The sequence below is a fragment of the Cyphomyrmex costatus genome, unplaced genomic scaffold (assembly GCF_001594065.2).
Source record: "Cyphomyrmex costatus isolate MS0001 unplaced genomic scaffold, Ccosl1.0 scaffold332, whole genome shotgun sequence".
Taxonomy (NCBI): Eukaryota; Metazoa; Arthropoda; class Insecta; order Hymenoptera; family Formicidae; genus Cyphomyrmex; species Cyphomyrmex costatus.
In genome coordinates this window covers 148,454-169,827 of record NW_017277473.1, presented here as the reverse complement: position 1 = coordinate 169,827, position 21,374 = coordinate 148,454, and the positions used below count along the sequence as shown (strand labels likewise).

General features: G+C 31.1%; 1 protein-coding gene across 1 annotated transcript in view; it reads left to right on the top strand.

The window, feature by feature from the left end:
- Window positions 1–6,468: 6,468 nt before the first annotated feature.
- Mitf (transcription factor Mitf) overlaps window positions 6,469–21,374 on the top strand; it is an 81,315-nt gene continuing 66,409 nt past the window's right edge. Inside the window, exon 1 of the mRNA XM_018542464.1 lies at window positions 6,469–6,875. Coding sequence (XP_018397966.1) covers window positions 6,469–6,875 — 407 coding nt within the window. The remainder of the gene's footprint in view (window positions 6,876–21,374) is intronic.

Sequence of the window (21,374 nt, the reverse complement as noted above, 5' to 3'; positions counted from 1 at the left end):
ATACTTTATATCTTAAAAGATATATTTTGAAAGAATTAATTTTGGCTCTTTTGTATACAAAATATTTTTCATAGTTTCTCGAGACGGAAATAACACTTTGTGAAAGATTCAATTTTTTATCTTGATTTTTTTTTATATTGATAGAAACTATTATCTAAAATAACAAGATATGACGTTGCACTGACAAGAGAAAAAAATTTCTAGTTGAAAATGAATAAATTAAATTATATCAATCAAAATTCCGGTCATAATGATTGGACATCTAGTTATCTCAACTAAAATTTTGATTGATATGATTAAAGTCTACTGACAATGAGTCGTTCATTTTCAATCAAAAATTTTTCTCAGTATAAATATAGTATAATAGTATTAATAATAATAAATAGTGATATATTTTTATATAATATATAGTACAAATAGTGTACAAAAATATAATATTATTTTCATAATTCTTACTTAACTGTTTCTGTAAAGTATTATTAATAACATAATTTTCTTGATTAGAATTTTATTGCTTGATTAGGATCTTAATTAAATCAATTAGACCAGAAAATTTTAGTTGAGATAACTAGAATTCTGATTGATTTAATCAAAATTCTCTAATTGATAATTTGTCCATTTTAAACCAAATATTTTTAGTGTAAAGTTTTACGAAGGTGTGTATGTTTTCGATGTATAGGTATATAATAATTAAATCGTGATGTTTTTTGTCAGTAAAGTGCTCAATGGAAATATCTAAATACTCATTTCAATTCTTCCTATTTATCAAGGATATATTTATATGGAAATCTCGTTGTAAATTTTTTGTCTATTATAATATGAAATAAGATACAATTTTCACTTTTTCATGCGACCATTCAAGGATCGTTCTATTTCTACATTTTTTCATGCCTTTTTCTTCATGGAAACCGCCAGTTATCATAATAGTAATAATGCTATCCTCCGAGAAAAATTGGTATATTGGAATAAAAAATAAAATCCTTGCTCATATTGTTATGCTGTCAATTATATGCTTCAATTATTTAAAAACTGATTTGGAGTTGTTGATCCAATTTTAAATGATTGAAGCATAATTGATAGCAATTTCGTAACAATGTGAATAAGGATTTTATTCTTTATTATAATGTATCATTTTCCTTAAAGAGCATTATTATTATGATAACTTTCAATTTCCATACTTAAGAAAAATACTTAAGAAAATGTAGAAGTGAAGCGATCCCCGGACGGCCACGAAGAACAGTTGTATCCTCTTTTGCGTGTATTGTTCATTTTAAACTTTTTCAGTCTCTGACTCTTTTTTAACTGTATGAAGAAAACTATTGTATTAAAATTTTAAACTTTTTTAGTCTTTAACTTTTTTACATGAAAAAACTATCAGATAGTAATTTTCATTAATCGAATTTATAATTTGGTCTTTTTTTTCGTTTCCTTTATTCATGGTACAGTATTATTGACGTAGCTTTGTCAATCTCGCACGATTTGATTGTATTAACTGTGTTTGCGGACTAACTCCACGTCACAGACGATTGGATGTGATGAATAGTATGCCTGCGAATGTCGTGCGTCATCAGCAAGCGCGATAATGATTTCGGTATACCAGCTGTTTTGTTTTAGAGACACATTCCATCTACAGTCGTGCGGTCTAGAAGTTTTTTCCTCCCGTTATGAACTCTCGAGGTTGAACATATGCAAATATTATTCGTTTCATTGTATGTTTATTGTAATAACAATATTGATGTTGAAGGCAATGATGCTAAAACATGAATAATAATTCAAGTAATAATTCCAGACAGCATAGTTACGTTCAAAATACGTTAAATAAATGTTAAAGTCATGTAATAAATGTATAAACTGAAAAATAAAAGTTTAAACTTTGATTTGTTTTAAAAACTATTTAATAAACGTTATAAAAACGTTTTTTATAAGACTCAATCTTATAACTCCTATTTAACGGGTTTTTTTTTATTACTATAAAATACCAGTTTTATATGAGATATTTCAACGGTTTAATAAACGTGTATTTAACGTTTTTATACATCATAAAACCGTTTCGATTAAATGTTTTTTAAATATTAATAGTCTGTTTGGGAATAATGTAATAATAACAACAACAACAACAACAAAATCGGTAAAATTGCAAATAATAAATTTGAATAAGTATATTTTAGTTTAGCTCTTTTCCGTTCACACAATCATATTTTCAGCAATTTAATTTTTTCACTTGCGATGTTATCAATTGATAAGGAATCAAGTAAATCGTAGTGAGACGAGACTGTAGATTTTTGAGATCGACACAAATGCACAATACAGGTGGACAACGTCAAGAATATAGAATAAGAATTTGAAATGTCTGACAATAAGTCTTACTCTAAGTTTTAGAATAAGTTTAAATTCTTTGTCGCTGCGCTAGACTGTATTAAAACTTTCTATCTTGCTCTGATTAATTTTTGGTCAATATTTGGTTGTTATATTTAAGATTCTTATATTTGGTTCTTATATTTAAGACCGTTTTAAGTATAGTCTTAAGACGCTATAAACCAATTACAAAACTTAATATGTACTAACATCTTAAGATTTAAGACATTACTGAAAAAACCCTCTAGCACCATCCTGAAATTTTCTATCGTAATTTACACTCTAGGCTCTTGAAGGAATCAGCACATATTTTTTATGGTTCCAGACTACATACAAATGTGAAAAAAATTTTTTTACACTTGTGAAACCTTTAACAATAAGTTTTTGCTATAATAGAAACTGGGGACTTAAAAAATTTTTTATATATTGAAATCTAAATAAGAATTTTGAGAAAACATGTCTCTTTCCGCACAAGAGGCACAACTCTGGAACCGGACTGACAAAAGATAAGAGTGAGCTCCTTAAAACAATGTCGGCGATACCGCAATGACTTCCTCCTTCTTCATATCTCTTTTTCCCTCACATATGGTACATGGATAGAAGAGACTGCCACGAATCCGGCGCGAACCGGCTCGATACTCGCATTAGCCGGTGCAATGACTGGAAATTCCGATAAGTGCGCTCGTCGTCGCCGCGTTGCGCCGCGTTGCGCCGCGTCGCGCCCGCGCCGCAGCGCTCGCGAAAACGCGATACCGGATTCCTCAGTCACGACGACGACGAATCGCGCTTTTTTTGTGCGATGATGACGACGTCTTGTTTCTTTTTCATTTTTCAAGCTATTTGCTCGCGCGACCAAACGCTCGCTGCGGCAGCTGTTCTTCGTCGCACGTTACATAACGCATCTTCGACGGATGAGCTGTATGTGATGCAAGACGTATCGTGCACCTGTGTATGCACACGACATCGTCGAGAGTTTCGGAGTTAGTTTAGACGTGACTTGATGTTGGATAGAATAAAAGTTAAACATAATAGAATAAACGTAACATGGATCACGCCTACTTTGTTATGTTCAAATAAACATGGTAAATAAATTTTGAAATAAGAATAAATCTAAATTGAATAAATAGGAAGAAAATTAAATTATATATAGCGTTTTTTCATTATGTGCTGGATGTTATATATTCTTTATTTTCTTTCAATCAAACCGGAAATATTTTTCTATTCTAATAATATCAACTAACTTATTTTTGTATAGTACTGTTTTATGTTTTATTTTTTAAATATTAAAAATAATATTTGAATTATAAAATATATAAATTTATAAACAAATAAATGCGTATAATTTTACAAATCAATAGTAAAGATTAATGTTGTTGATGCTAATCGGGGTTTAAATCTGTCTTCACCACGATGCGGTGTATATTTACAGCAGGACTTATGATCTAAATAGAGCATCGTTGAAGTTAGTTAAGCACGGCACGTGGTAATAATAAATTCGAACTCGACGCGTGTGAGCTTATACGACATTTGTTATCGCATTGAGAGAGGAAGATGACATATTTTTTCATCCGCTGTCGTAAAAGGAAAGAGAATAAACGCGCAGCAAACGCGTCGGTGATTTCCCTGGTTTACATTCGCGAATGCTAATATGAGCATAGAAATTGTGTCACTGTATTACAATGTTTCCGTCCAAGAGTGAATACATATTCTAAATTTAATATATTGTAAAATACAGAACGCGATAATGCGTACTTCGAGATGCATTCAACTATTGCTTAACTGCACAATGGTCCACTGATCATTATCTTTCTCTCTATAATTTTTAAATCGTATTTCAAATTAAAATAAGGTAAACTTAAGAGCAGTAAAAAATTGAATTATACATATAATAATTATTTGATTATTTATGTTTGAAATACAGAGAACTCTATATTATATTATCTACAAAACTTTAAATATCAATTCATATTTATACATATAAGGATATCGCATTCAATTTTGCGCGAATGCAAAATATAATTGTCAACATATTTGTGACACTTTAGCTTTTATATATTATTGGCTTTATTATTAAATTCTTATTATTGATTTTTGTTATTAATTTTTGATTTTTTACTGTAATCATTTTTTTATATACAAAATTAATAATTTTTTCCAATTTTTACATTATCGCTGAATCTCAGAATTAGCAACAAGTAATTAAAGTAATTTTGTTAAAAGTGACGAATTATCATAAAAAAAATTAGAAGCTGCTAAATAGTAATCGTGAAATAAAGAAAATAAATGAGATAAATTCTAACAAGTAGATCTAGATAGAAGAAATCGCAAACACTTTGATGCATATTTATACTGCGCATTTAATACTCAAAACAGCGTAGATATACGTATACTTGGAAGTTTATCTGTTGCATATTGACTAATTATTGATTATCAATTAGCTATTTAATTTCGAGTTACTATTGATTAAGTTAGAAATTCAATTAATTTTAGCCAATTAATACACATATATACACACATATATTGATATTTATATGATACCTATGCCATCAATTATATGTAAACATATAATGTTCATTTACACTATATTTGAAATAATAAACGTAATGAAATCAATATTTAAATAATTAATTTTTTAATCTCTAAGAATATATGTGCTACATTTAAAAACAGTGTTAAAAATATAAGAATTTCATAAATTGTTTTATTATTACGTATCTGTGTATTTGAGCGCAATTCTCTTATTGATTTAAAAGTTACTTAATTTTCTGTTTGTCTTCATATTTATATAAATATTTGATATCTACTTGTTTGCAAATTTAATGAGGAAATAACATTAAAAATTACATTAAATTTTATACATACGTAATAAAATAATAAATATTTGTATTTATTTTGATCCACTTATTTACGTGAAATTATGATCTAAAATTGCTGCAAAATTATAATTATTTTGCTACATATTAGCTTGTTCGGAAAGTTCGTTTCAAATTTTCTAGTTCAAAGTAGTATATAGTGTATATTTAAAAAATTAGCGATTATATAATATTATTCGATAGAGCAAAGTTTCAGTTTTAAGAATCTGATTTCTTAATTGCGGTACGATGATTTTCTACGGATTATAAATAATTAAAGTCAAAATGTTCTTTTACTTAATTCGCGAATAACTCAGGAACATGAAATGTAGAAATCTTTTTTTTTAAATGATTTTGTTTGGAAAGCTTATTCAAGCTTTTACGATAAGTAGTCGAAGATTTTCGCAAATTTTTTTGGATTCGTGAAATATCTACAAAGTGAAAAGAAAAATTTTAATTTTTTTCAGCTAGTAATTTTTTATGTCACAATTATCAAACTCACAGAAACTCAAAAATATAGTAATTTTTTGAAAGTAGAGATTTTATAAGCTTTAAGAACCTTTTTAAATTTAAATTTTGTTAATTTTTTACGAAGATATTGTATATACAATTTTGAGCTAGAAAATTAAAATGAACTTTCCGAATAATATCTAATAAAACCTAATAAACGGTTATAAGTTAAATTATGTGTTTTGTTATTTGCACTTTGGTTTCAGGTAATATTTACGAATTAATATCATCAAAATGTTTTGAATGACTGATATTGGCTTTTTTGTCTGATGGTTTTACTAATACTTTTAGCTAACATTGTATGTACCTACAGTATTCTTTAATCTTCTTTAATAACCTTCATAACTATTATACTATATTTTTAAATTCGTGGAGCTTCGCGATATTTTTCTTTGAATGCTGCGTAAATAGATCAACGATCGCAAACAGCTGTTTGAAAAAATATTGCGTGTTTTACGAATGTCGAATCGTTTTTGATGACGCTATATAACGAATGAAAATAAATACGTGGCGAGAACGAGAGAGAGCCGACATACGTCAGTTCTCTATTCCTCGCAGAGGAGAAGAGCGAGATGGCAGGATCTGCGTTTAGAGCGTCTGCCGGTTACCTGGCGCTTCGTCATCATCGCCGTCGTCGTCGTCGTTGTTGTTGGCGACGTTCCTCCGGTTTTAGTAGTAGCGTCGCGACGCCCCAGTTCGACCGATCCGCTCGCGCGTTCGCGCGCGTAATCGTGCGAAGCGAAGCAACGCGATGCAAGGCGGTGGCGCGTCCGAGACCGCGCAGCAGATCGTCGAGTTCGAGGAGTTGGTATCGCGTCTGGATCGCATCAACGACGTTGTGATTCGGCGACCGTCGACAACGACGACGACGACGACGACGTCGACGACGTCGACGTCGGTGCCGCCGCCGGCACGAGCGTCGTTGCATCTTCCCGGCGCGGCATCGTCCCTGCCTTACGACTATCTCATCGCGGATGCGACGCGTTCGCCCGTCAACGACGAGCAGCAACGGGTGCGCGTGCACATCGGCATCGACGAGGATCTGCGAATGATCCTCGAGATGGACCCGTCGATCGTCGACGGGACCCTCGACTCTGGTTCGCCCGAAAGTTGTCCCACCATGGCACGACCGTTGCGCGCCACGCGACCGCAAGGCTGGTACTGCACCGATCGAGACTAACTCCTTAGTGTCTGATGTTCGTGCGCATTATACAATTATTTTATTTGCTGTTACTTTTAATCATTGTGCTGGCATTTGCATTGTCTAGTGTTGATTCTAATTGATCTGGAAATAGTCACCTGGAATGAGTTTTTCCCCAGCTGCAGCAGCGCGAGAAAATAAAATTCAATCTCACACAGTGATTTTCTTTACTAAACTCTATATGTATATGTGTATTCTTTTTATTTTTCTTACTTTTTTTTAAAAGAAAATATAGAGCAAATTTATATACTTACATAACGATATTGATAAATTGTAGCAATCAGTGCAATATCTCATATCAGTGCTATCATAGATAGCAAATTGACATTATTTGTCGTCATTTTAATGTTATTACAGATGACGACAAATAACTTATTACATATCTTGGGATATAGTTAATAATTTAATTAGAGATTGATGATTTAATTGGGATGTAAAAGTCACCCTCTCTATTAAATGATAGTTTATATATGTATACTATGATATACAAAACCAAGTGACTATTCCTGGGTTAAAAATCCGGATACCTACCAAGGATTTATTAATATCTTTGTATCATGTTCGAGAAATTTTACACGTCATGTACCACGCTGTGATGGTTATACGATACCAAAAGCCATTTGTTTTCGTTTGTCATCTTGGTCTTTAGTGATGTAATCTGGGATGTCTATTGCAGTTTCTACAAGTAATGACATACTTGTAGATACGTTTGTACAATGACTATTTGACTAATATTCTGTAAAAACTAAAGATAGCACTGCTGCTTTGACAGTTGCATGTGCGTGAATAGACAATATTTTTGTGCATCGACCACGTAATCGAAAAATGCCATATAAGTCTGACTACGTTATGTTTCATTCATGTGCTTTTAGAGAAGAGTGCCTCAGTTTTTGTTATTGATTATTATTTCTAAAAATATGTAATATAAAAAATAAGGATTTCATTGAATTCTATTTATAGTTATTTCTGACCAGATGTCCGATTTTCTCTTTTTTTGAAACGTCCGGAGACGAGTTTTTTCAGCATATCCAAAGTGTAAACTCTTTTTGATACTCATTTTGAGAGAAAGCGAGAGAACCGAAAGTTATTAAGCCTATCGCACACATAAATAATATATAATAATTATTAGATCATTTCTATGTATTTGTGATAAAATATTTGAAAATTATTATATTGAAGCCGTTTTTGTGGTAATACTCAATCATGTTTTTTTTACTGTTCTTAGAAGTTTTAGATGTATTATTTTTTTTACTTTTGAATTCAAATATACTACTTATTTTTTGTACTACAATTTAATCTAAACTACCTTCTTTTTTGTCCTACCTTTGTACTACTTTTCAGTCAGGAATGTATCCTAGTTTATCTAGATTAGATCTGATCACCCTAGTTATTCCTTATATTTTAATATCGCCAAAACTTTCGAAGATTATTGATCATCTTAAATGTAAAATTAAAAATTAAAATCCCAATTTCGGCATTCAAGCTTACGAAAACAGCGTGGCGTGAATTTTTCATTAAAAACAAGCATATAATTTATAGATTTTGATTTGTTTATCGTTGCTTTGTTTACGAAAGAAATAGTAAGAGTACTTTGTGCGCAAATTACTTGTACAATTCGTTCTGTCTCGGTTTATTCTTTCAACATTTATACCGTCGTTATTTCTCAGTTTATAATCCACACCGCAATCAATGTCACCTATCGACTCTTTATCGTTTCGAGACAAGGAACACCAGTTCTTCCTATTTCATGCGCTCTGCACTTGCACGTCGTCTACGTCGGTCGTAAACATTACGTCCAAATTTAAACGTCCTTGTTGCAACTCGTCACTGAATCACGAATCGCTCGCCTTTGCCTGTGATCTCGTCGATGCTTCGTTGCGGAGAAACGAGCGCGGTGACGACAATCGATGAAACGATGCAATGCGTTGTAACAATACGAAAGTGCATTGAGTGCGAATTGTACTCAGACCCGGTTACATTGTGCCATAATGTAAGAGTATAAGATCTATTATTGCGCATAATGGTGGCAGAATAATAGCACAATCAATTAAATTTTAGTTTTCTCTTAATAGTGATTAATGTTTTAACTTAATTTTAATATTAACAACTATATTAATATGTTGTTTAAATTTCGGGCAAATTTTTGGTTGTTTTAAAGAACAGTCATCATATTGGACGACTACGTATTTTTGAGAATGATATATCTTATATTTTTATATTATATACATTGAGCAGTCCCATTAATATTGACTTTTTCTAAAAATTTTTTTAATAATCTATGTTAAAATATAACCTAATAATTTTACAAAATTGGAAAATTTGTGTTAAATTTAACACAAATTTTACTTGTTCCAAACGTGTCCATTTAAATTTTCGTATTAGACTTAGATTATTTCGTTGCCTACGTTCCCTATATTCCCTTTATAGATTTACATTCCGTATTAATGATAGTTGATATTTTCTAATTGTTATTTAAAAAATTTTAATGTTAACATTACATATTAACATTAATGTTGTTTTTTTTACAATTTGGGACAAGTTTTAAATTAGCTCAAAGAGCAGTCATCATATTGGACGACTACGCGTTGTCGGGAATGATACATCTTATATTTTTACATCATGCATTGAGTAACCTCGTCAACGGGTGTCTTCTGAAAATTCCTCTTATAATCTGTCCCTGAAAAATAGCGTTAAGATCTCTCCGCTAAAAGCGTCGATTCCGAACTTGTAGACGTCGTCGGCGATAGACGGTTTGCGATATTTCATCGTTGACATCTTTATTACTCGCTATTAAAACGTTTGGTGTTAAAATATAGCAGCTCGTGTTTATCTTGGATCATTACAGATATGTAGTTTTATGTAGGCTATCATGAACATTTTTTGTATATTTTAAATTGACCAATTATTTTTTATTTCTTCGACATCATATGAATAATATGTATGTCTTGAGAGTTACGATGAATTTTTGCATGATTTTGCTCTCATATTAATGGTGAAAAATCACTGATTAAGGTTTGATAATAATTCAACAAAGTAATTAATTTTAACATTACTATCAGTAATATTACTATGGTACTCGAGAGTAATGGCTTTGTGATAATCAATCCAAAAATTCTATTGAGGCTGAATGATTCGATGTTAAATTTAGCACGTTAACCGAGCCTGTCATAATAACGTAACATAAACATTGTGCGCTGAAATTATCTGAATTTAACTATCCCCCCTTCTGTACACGCCGGTATAAACGCCCACCATGTCCCCCTATCGATTATCAGTATACGTAAAATGCATCGTGTAACGTAGGTTCATACAATCGCACACACACACGTCATAAATATTCAAACAATTTCATGTTACCGGTGGCTATTGAGGAAAAGAGCGCGGGAGGAAAATTACGAGCGTCGTTGCTAGTAGAAGTTGAAAATGAATATGGAAGCTACGAAGTTCCAATAATAGCGACGTATAAATTAACCAATATTTTTCCTTTCGAAATAAAAACAGGAAGTACAACGGTCGATTCGTTGCGCGCGTACTTAATTGGCGCGCACAATTTATCAAACCTCTTTCGCCTTTTCATTTGAATGAAACTGCGTATGTATACGCGTGAAAATGCTAGGGTATACGTCGAAATCCATATTGGTTAGCATTTGGTTTTCTTATATGCGCGTTACGCACTGATACTTGGATCGGATCCAGATTGTAACGCGCCTCTGACGCTCCGACAACAAGTCGCTATTCTGCTTTAGTCGGAACTCGCGTTTTTAAGTCGCTTATATATAGCGACGAAACCATTTATATATAACCGGCGGCAATCCGTAGCCAATGACTTCGCGAATTTCAAGTGGACCTATATAGCTTCGCGAATTCTCAATTATTTGTAGCGTAGTTATAAATCGTAGAGAAATTACATGAATTTTTTTATTTGCGTATTATTTTTAATTTTGTCTCTCTCGAAGTCAATTGTATTAAAAGAGAATAAGAATACAGGAAACTGTATTTCCTGCCAGAGTTATTGGTGGACAGAGAAATAATTTGATGTACTGAGATTAATGAAAAAAACAATAATACACATTTTAAATAATATATTAATGTTTAAAGTATAAATTATCAGTGTTTGAATATGTCAATGTTTAAATTATAAATTATCATTGTTTCAACCATAATTCTCAAATGCAACATCTAATGCTACCATTTCAATTTTACATGTAGCTAAATACAATAGTGTGCTAGAATCGTTTTTCCATGACCATTTTTGCTCTATAAATATCACACAATATCTAATCATATCTCGACAATATATAATTATTCTAGTTTAGTGCTCATACTTTTAACTTGTATATTTATCACAAGCGATGGTCATAGTCTATACTCTGTAAATTTCAGTTATAACCGTCACTATAATTAATCTATTACTGCTGTAATAATACTTTATTACATATTTTTAGCACTAATGATAGAGAGACATAAATAACAAAATATAAATATACAATATAAAAATATAAATCAAATAATTTTAAGAGGAAACCGTCCCCTTCCTCAGTTGGGAGAAAAATCATTCTCCATGTGATATATTACATTTTGCAAGAAAAATTAATCGGTCTTTGTGTTGGAATTGTATAATGATTAAATTGTACGGGTTGTGTCCAACGACCATCTTTGCCCATAAACGTTACACTGACCGTATCGCGAATAATTTCTCGCTAAATCGCCTTGTCGCACGGGCTAATTACGTTGTGCGCGCGTGCCGGTCGCCATTTACACGACCTTGTTCCTGATTTTCGTGCAGGAGCTTTCGATTACTCGGTTCCGCTACGGTAAGCGAGAATGGTAACGGTAACGGTAACGTCGCCTCTGTAACGTATCGGCTGATTTTCATCTCCTCTCTCTCTCTCTCTCTCTCTTTCTCTCTTTATCTATCTATCTCTCTATCTCGTTTCGCTGATTCCTGCATTTGCATAACCCGAATCCGTATCGCCCGATCGTCCGGCACGATTCACAGCCACTGCACGTGTATGTGCACGTACGCGCCGAAGATTACGGTCGAGATTCCGCACGGTCAACTTGCGTAATTTTCCGGCCAGCAAACTCCGCGTTTACTCTCCATACGGAGAAGCTTGCGAAGGTGTAATCTCTCTCTCTCTCTCTCTCTCTCTCTCTCTCTCTCTCGCAAGAGAATTCTAAGCTCACGGGCCAAGTCTCCGCGCTGTAAACGATCGTTTGCGATCGATTTCGGTTGCGCAGATTTCTATGTGGTTTCGAGAATATCGTAACATAGCTCGAGGTGAAACATATATACGTGCCTTCTATGTAAAATTGCGAATCTAGGGTATATTGCAATCTATCAATTTAAGACGCTAATTGCGAAGCTTTGGATTAATATAATATTATCTCATGCAGAAAAAAATGTATTCGTATACACTCACAAGCTTTATCACCAAAAATTGAAGAAGTTATACGTTGAAATAAAAACCTTATGTAAATCACAAGAGATATGACATAAGTATCATCAAACGTAAGAGGGAAAATAATATTTCAAATCAGGAGTCACAATGAATGTGAGGAGAAAAAAATTTACGGTCATCTATCTGACTTTTAATATCAACGCTTTATCTTTATGATCGTACTATAACTGATATTTCATGATTACACAAGAATAATTCTGTTGCAATTACTTTTTATTTGTTTAAGAATAAACGAAATGCTGGCGGGGGGTAGTATTATAAATAGATTAGTATTATTATATATTGTTATTGTTATTGTTATATTATTATTATTACCATTTATTTATCACACAATTTATCTACAAATTTATTTGTCATTGTTTTGTAAATAATTGTCCATTAATTCGCGTAAAATGGATATTTTCTGACGTGGATAGATTTTTCTTTCATCCGCCATAAACGAAAAATATTACATCAATGGTTACTCTCGTAATTACTCTTTTGTTTGCACTGGCAATTAAAATCCTCTTGCTCAAGTTAATGTGACACGCAAGCGAAATGACAGTGTTCCACGCGATCGTTTTGTTTGCCAGGTTAAGATTAACGGTGGGAAATTTGTAATACTATAACTGAGAAGTATAAGAAAGAGAGTAGTGGTCATTTAGCAAAGGCGCAGCCAGCGACCTAAGTGCACTTTGTTAGAAAGCTTCGTTACCGCGGATTAATCGATTGCATTGTATAATTCTGGTTGGCACGAAAGACTTTTCAACAGTGTTAATTGTAGGATATACCTTTACCTTCTACTTTTAACCTGTAATATTCTTTATGCTTTCTTTCAAGTTCTATTTCATCTTACAGTATACATGATATTTCCAGAAACGATTGAAAAATTTTTACATATAAAATTATGAAAATAATTACGATACAAAGCGCGATATTGATTTTTTAATTTTTTTGGAATGTTTAAAAAAATCTGTAAAATTGTTTTGATGAACGCTTATATATTCTACCACTGCGGATTGTTTTTTATAACGTTTGTAACGTTATTCCTCCATTATTTTTGTACCTTGAAGCTTTTACGTTGTTATTTGCAGCACAAACAATATAATAACTCACAATATTTGTCGAGAAAGAAGAGCGTATGTAATATAAGAGTTAAGATTGCGAAGAAAGACAGCTTATATAAATGACATATCGATACAAATTGCAAATTGGGTCTTTGTCTGCCGACGGGATATTGGTCGTTGTAATGTTTCAAAGAGATACTCATATTTTAAGATCGTATTTCCGTCTCGTCATATTTTTTCTTTGTCTCATTCTCTCTCTTTCTCTCTCTCTCTCTCTCTATATATATATCTATTTATCTCTCTATCTCCTTTTTTCCATTCTTTCGTGTCGTTTCTGTAAACTAGATGAAGTTTTCCCGACAAGTTTCCATCGTCTCCCTGGCCGAGGTAAATCGTTTTCCGCTGCTTGCTTATTACGATTATCATTGTTATTATCAGTCGACACTCTCGAGCTTTTCATAAACCCCGCAAACTTTCGCAACGGGTATTAGCGACGTTGGAGAACGCAAGGGCAGGGGAAGAATTTATTTCTAGCCAGTTTATTTCGCGGACGGGTTCGCCGAATGTTTGTTATTAAATTCTACACCGAGAGAACTTGAGACTCAATGAATGCGAGAATGCCGTGGCATTTAATACGGCGCCGAATGTATCAAGCAAGAATTTTTATCTTATCTTATAGTGTCGCCCACTTCATCTCTGTAAAGAGTATCGCAGGCCAAAGTCGTATTGCTTCAAAATTTCTTCTAAACTTGTAAAATTTATTCATAGCTTCTTTATAGATAACAAAATTTATTAATTTTGAAAATTGATATTTTAATATGTTAGAAAAGTTATATATTTGAATATTATATATGAAGAACGATTCTTTCGTAAAATTGTAAAATTGAAAAGAGATGACTATAATTGCGCAGTAAAATAATTATGATTATGGAGCTTGAATTTTATAGTTACTATATATTGCTATAATATTAATACTGAAAGAGATGTAGGTACTAAATTAAAAAATATTTGTTTGAATGATACTATATTTATTAATGTAAAAAAAAAATATTTTTTGGTACAAAAACCTTTAACTTTTAATTTAATTGTCATTTTTTATTGAGTAATATTTATTCATTGTAAATGAATATTTAGTTAGTATTATTGCAGAAAAAAATATATTTAGTAAATTTTTTTGTGTAATTACAATATATTATAGGTGTACTCCAAAAATGTATTTTGGCATAAAAAATGACTATAAATTGTAATTAAATTATATTAATTGTAAACAATTTTTTTTCTCCATGTATATATTGCGAAAAATTTTATTCATAAAATTTTACGTGTACGTAACATTAACTTACTCTTTGTACCTTGATTTTGCAATAAATTCACTTGTGCACATTCCGCACAAGGTTAATTTAGATACGCTAGAGAATATCTAATATCGAAGTAAATGACTGTTCGAATTTCACGATCGAGAGCCCACTCACGACGATAATCTCCGCTTCGACGATGAAATTCCGCGCACGTACGGCCCCGTTCGACCGAAGTCGACGTCTTAGTCGAGAGTATACATTAATCCGACAAAGAAGCTGCTTTCCATATTATCGCGATTTATATCGGCCGCCTGCCGGTAGAGCGAGCGACTATATTTTCTCACTTAATTCATTCCGCGGGAATAAAGATAAAACTTAGACGATGGCGAGCCACCGATTTTCTTCGAGACTAATGACATTAATACTTCTGGTTCTGCACCTTTTACATTCTTGTATTTCATTTGCTCGGGAATCTGTACAAAACGCACCCTAGGAATTTAAAAAACAGATCAATTAGAAAAATATCGACCAATGAAGAATTATGAAATATGTTATTATAATATTAAAGGAATTTATACTTTATTTTAATTTACTTATACTGATAAATTTTCGTTTTCTATGAAAATTATATATATATTTTTACACATTTTGCTATGTTAGGACTTTTAGATTTTATAATAAGGTATTTTATATATAATATATATAATTAATATTAACATTGTTAACTTTGAAATGTTATCTCGAAGTATCTTCATTTTGATCATTTTTAATAATTTTCTTGGCTTTATGTATTATATAATGGGAGAAGAGGGGACATCACATTTACTACATTCGCTACTGAGGATCCTTTCTCCAGGATTCTCTTGCAGGAATTCCTCTTTGCGTACCGCATATAGAGAGACAGTGAGTAAGGAGAAAGATCGGAGAGGGTTTCGCGCGCATTTGCATGAAGCTGCCATAAGCGATCCTTTGTCGCTCTTTATATAAGTATTAAATTCAGTATTACGGTCGTTCTCCTCTTCGCTCCTCTAAGCGGAACATGTATAAAGGTTCCGCTGGCAAAAAGTGCGATACTATTGGTACGGAAAAGAGAAACTCGTGTGAGTATTGCGCGAGGAGAGTCGTACGTGACCTTGGAAAATTAATGGTATCCAACATACGGTCGAAAATTATTTTCGGCCGTCCAATATCCAATATCGCGACGAGAAATATATGAGTTCGCCGTGGCCACCTTCGATCCACCGACTGTTTATAAAAAGTCAAGCTTACCGCAAGACCTTTCGCGAACGCATTTAGAATCGATGCGATTGCACTGTCTCTGTGCGATAACAAGAATTATACAATGAAATATTAAACAGCGCCTGAATTCGTGTAGCTACGGTAAATGGATTTGCTATTACTGCTATTTTTGTTAATTTTGAGATAATTAATTAATTCTTTCTTTCATGAAACTGGTGGATTATATGATATATTAATCCAAAATCTTCAAAAATTTATATTTTTTACAAAAATTAAGACAGCGACTTCTTTCTGGACTCATTTTAAAGATGAAAAATAATTCTTTAAAAAAGTTAAAACATTTGAGAATTTTACCCCTTAATCTACATATAGGTACACTTTGTCAAATATCCGAAGAATGAAGTAAAAATGAAACATGCTTATATCTTCCATAAAAATTAAGATAACGCGTTTTTCAAGTTTATTTTGAAGGTCAATGTAAGGGATATTTATAAAAAAAAATTGTTACTTAATTTAAAAATAGCGGATTTAATATGACGGGGGCCAAATTGTTAAATTTTGTTGTATTTACATACAGTTGATTTATATATAGATTTTTAAGATTGTATATATATACTGTTGATGAATCTACAGTAAAAATTCCGAAACAAAAAACGGCGGATTTTAATTTTTTAAATTATTATTTTGTTAGAGAGAGAGAGAGAGAGATTAGTGATTCTAAAATCCCTTGAAATATGAGTTTAATTTAAGAAAATTTTACATTTTGGTCCGCCATATTGGTTCATTTTGAATTTTGATTGGAAATTTAGTGACTCTAAAAACTTTTAGTAAATAACAAGAAATTCCGTTTAATTGATGGTGCGGCGTTCTGTTCAATTAAAAAATTGTTCATTGAAATTTAATACCATATAATTGACAAAATTCAACATACACGAAGAAAGAAAAAGAGAGATTCTTTATTTAATTAAGTAAAATATTATTTATTGAGAATAAAACATTAATTTATTTTATTCTATTAAATTTTATCGTTTACGTAGTAATAAAATTTCAATAAGAACAAATTACAATCTGTCTCTCTGCAATTACGAAGATTCTTCGCGACATTCGAAAATAATTAAATTCCTATTAAGGATGCGTTTAATTAGGTCTTAACAAGAGCAATTTAGCTATATTGATTTTCAATGGCAAGATTCGTTTAGGTATGATATAATTATCTAATTAATGGCATAACGAGCAAGTGAAATTCGATACAGCAAGCATTGAAACAATATGAACGGTTGCAATCAAAAGCATATGCACTATCGTGATCGCGAGTATACTGGACTTTACCACCAAATATCAATACAACGATTATCCGAAAGGAAGGAAAGTATCCAATTCCATTTCAACTTCAACCTTATCCGCAGAAAATTTTTCATCAGAAACTTTTCCAATCTTCCATCAGAGTATTTTCGTTCCGTTTCTTAATCGGTCGCGAGTTTTCTGGCGAACTCAGCCAACATTGGTAATACCCGATTCTTACTTTCTATCGTGACTCTCTCTCTCACTGCGATTATTTCTTTAAATTCATTAATTATACTGGTACCTTATTCGATATTTATGTAATAAGAATTTCAATACTGTAATAAATATAATAAAGGAATGTAATAAAGAATTTAATTAGTATAACATATTAATACAACATAAAAATTTGTATTATCTTTCTTTCACTATAAATCTGATAAAATTAAAAGTGTATGATAAATAAAGGTATACATCTTTTCCGTAATATTTGTATCGTGTAATATAACATTGTAATTGTACAGCGAGCAAAAAATCTTAAATTATAATTTTAATTAATTTTAACAAAATTCCGTAAACATGTTGATAAAAAGGATCAGACCTTTTAAAAACAAGAATGTTACGAGGGAAAAAAGCAAGTTCGTCTCTTAGGCGATAGAAAAATTCGTAAGACATTTTAATGGTCTCCGGGAAAGTCGGTGTTCTGATTAAATCGCCTTTCACGAGTCAGCCGGTACTATTATTATAAAAGTTGTAACAGCTTTATTACGGCAGCTCTCTCGTACCGTGACTGGAAACGGAAGAATTTTTAATTTCGTAATCGTACAAAGACGACGGCTTTTGAGTTTAAGACTTAAGTCGAATATTCAGTATCTTTTCTTCCTTTGTGAACGAGGCTTCTATTTCTCTATTGGTTGCAAGATCGAATCTCGTATTCAAAGTTTGGTCATTTAGCTGTCTTAAGTATTTATTTCTAAAGTTCCGTTATCAATGTAGTATTTACTATAACTATCTATTCTTATCTAATGGCAACGTAAGAAATCTGTTGAATTACTCTTCTAAAATTTAATGTAAAATTTCTTTACATAATTTTTAGCTTTATCCAAGAGGCGTCATTATTTAATTGGATCGCAGCTCTGTGACATTTCGTAATCGATATTTATTGAATGTTTAGTGTACTTTCTCTAATAGTATTTTAATAATAAAAATAAAGTTTCTTTGTTTTTGTTTAAAATGTCCGCCTCGATATAGCGTAAATAAGAAATATTTGAATAATTATAATTATAATAGATAAGAGATATTTCATAAATAAATTAGTAACTAATTATAAAATTAATTATCTTTACAATTGTTATTTATATTATTGTTAATTATCTATATTGATTATTTTATTTGATATTGTTTTTATTTTTAACCGTATATTTATTTTTTTATATTATATTGGATATATTTGCTATATTTACAACATTTCATTATATGATAAATGCGATATAACGAAAAAGAAAGATCATTTTGAACGGGAGGGACTAATGTTCGATCCGCATTGCACAATTTCTCTCTATTTTGGCTTTCTTACGGCCAGACCTTGGCTTTGTTCCCGAATTGGGAATGTCCTTTAGCTGCGGTAGTAAAATGGACGCTTGGCATGCGTCTCTATGACATATTTGTTTTTAATAGTGAGTAAACAAAAAGATTGATTCGTATCGATATCAATCGAAATAAAGGCAAAATATACGACGATTTATTTTATGTGATCGTAAAATTTTGCTTATGCTTTCCTACAGGAATTTACTCAAGTTCAAAGAAAATTTTGCCTTTATTTTATTGATTTTCGATTTGTAATAAATTATGCGCTTTACACGATATTTTATTTGGTATGTGTATGTATAGCCGTTTTCCTATTTACAAATTCAAGGAATTCTGCGCGGTTTTTTTTTTGCGCGAATATCGTTGAAGTAACGTTGCCAAGACTCGGTAATACTATCACTCGACTTTACGTCCGAATCATGGCGTCATTAATTCTCTAACACCATTTGGGTAGGGCGATCGGGAACATTAATAAAGAATGGTCCTATCTAGTTGTCTGAACGAATCAACTTCAAGAAAAGAAATATTTTTTCGCCAAAATGCGATAGGCAGCAAAATGTTCTTATTGAATACAGATTGGATCTATTTTTTTTATCTTAACTCTTTGGACACGTTCATTTGTTTTATATAATTGTTACAATAACCTTTAACAATCATCGTGGGTCCACCATATCAAATTTTTCAACGTCTGTCAAATCATCTATCAATGAGCTTTGAATAAAGATCAATGCAGTATTAATTTCTAATTTTTATTATAAATTTTGGTAAAAATAGGTAAATGAGAATTAATCTAAACATTAAAAAGGTATAATAATAATAAGATGCCAAAAAGAGCATCAATTAATTATTAAATTGTTAATCAATTTAATTTGTGATAGTATCGCAGTAGTTTATTAGAGTTTATTACAGTAAACTCGAAAATAATTATCTCCTCGAGTTTATTTTTGAGATGTAATTAATTCCATATTTTTTTAAAATCGTTATTATTATAATATTATTATAATAATATATAAAAGAACCAAGGTACAAAATAATTCGTGATACATTTTATCTTATATTCCATTTATCTCTGAAGAATTCAAAAACAATAAAAAATTTGAATGTTAAAGTAGCTTTCTTTAGTTTAAATAAACTTGGAAGGTTCATCAGGATATACACATCAAGGATATACTCGCCAATAATCTAAGAAAAAAACTTAGTATGTAAATATGAAATTTTTTGCAAAGCGTTTTTTATGTAGGATAAACAGGTAGACAAAAGGAATAGAAATAAGGATACAAGAACATTGCTGGAATATTAATTGTTCTACTCTTAATAAATCTATAATTACAGAATATAGGGTTAATCTTAATTACGAATTTTGATTAGGAGAATGTCCGGATTCTAGATTAGAACGTTTTCTAAATAAAATATTAGTTTTTGATACACAATGCAAGACAACAATCTTAACTTGCAATTCGATACGAAATTCTTACAATATGTGCTTACATATCAGTTTTAGATAAAATAAAATTATTAGTATATGTTTTATATAAAATACTTTAATTTTCGACCTTTATTTGTATTTGTTAGCTGTTTATTTGATTTATATACATTTTCCATACGAACATTTATTTAATAAAATGAATTCTCGGTATTTCGATCGCTTTTTTAAATAAATTTGTGCAATAGTGTTTTAAATTGCGACAATTTCCTCGCTCTCTATGAATGTATCTAGAAGCACGATCGCTTATTGAACGCTCAGTGAGCTCTTGTACCTGTTTGATCTATATATTTAGATCTAATGGGATATGCCAATCAGATGCAAAAGCTCATTGAGCGCTCAGTGAACGGTTGTTGTGCTAAATGCACCATTTGGTGAGTCACTTAATTTGATTTCTGATTTGTTTCTTTTTGTTCTTTTATGATGTTACAATGCACACATTCGTTTCAGTATTGCTTCGTACTAAGATTACTTATTAATCATAAGGATTTTTGTTCACTTTGATGATCCAGAAGTGACTGACCAGAGCATAGATAATCGACTATTATGATATTTGTTGAGGAAGATTCTAAAATGAGCCGAAACGTTCGTATAATTTTTTCATGTAATGTATTTAAATACATTATTAATTTTTACGCTCGTCAACTACACTCATTAGTCTTATTTGAATTTTATTGAAACTTCTTTATAATTAACATTTATGTATTAAATTAACATATATGTATTTAATTCATTTATCTTAGAGTTTACGTTTTAAAACACATTAATTTTATGTTACATATTCATTTACTCATAAATTGTGTTATTTTGACACTAAGAATTGTTAAATATTAATGTAATAACAAATTTTTAAATAAACATAATCACTTATGTTAAATTAACACTCAAATAAGTTAAAAAAATTTAATATAAACGGGAGTCAATAAAAATGTCGACTGTTTATAAATATACATATAATGTTTTGTACCGTGTAAGATTCATCGGATTTTTAGTATTATTTTTTTCCAACGATTCTGTAGATTGACATTTCAAACGATGCGACGTAATTACAAGCGATGAC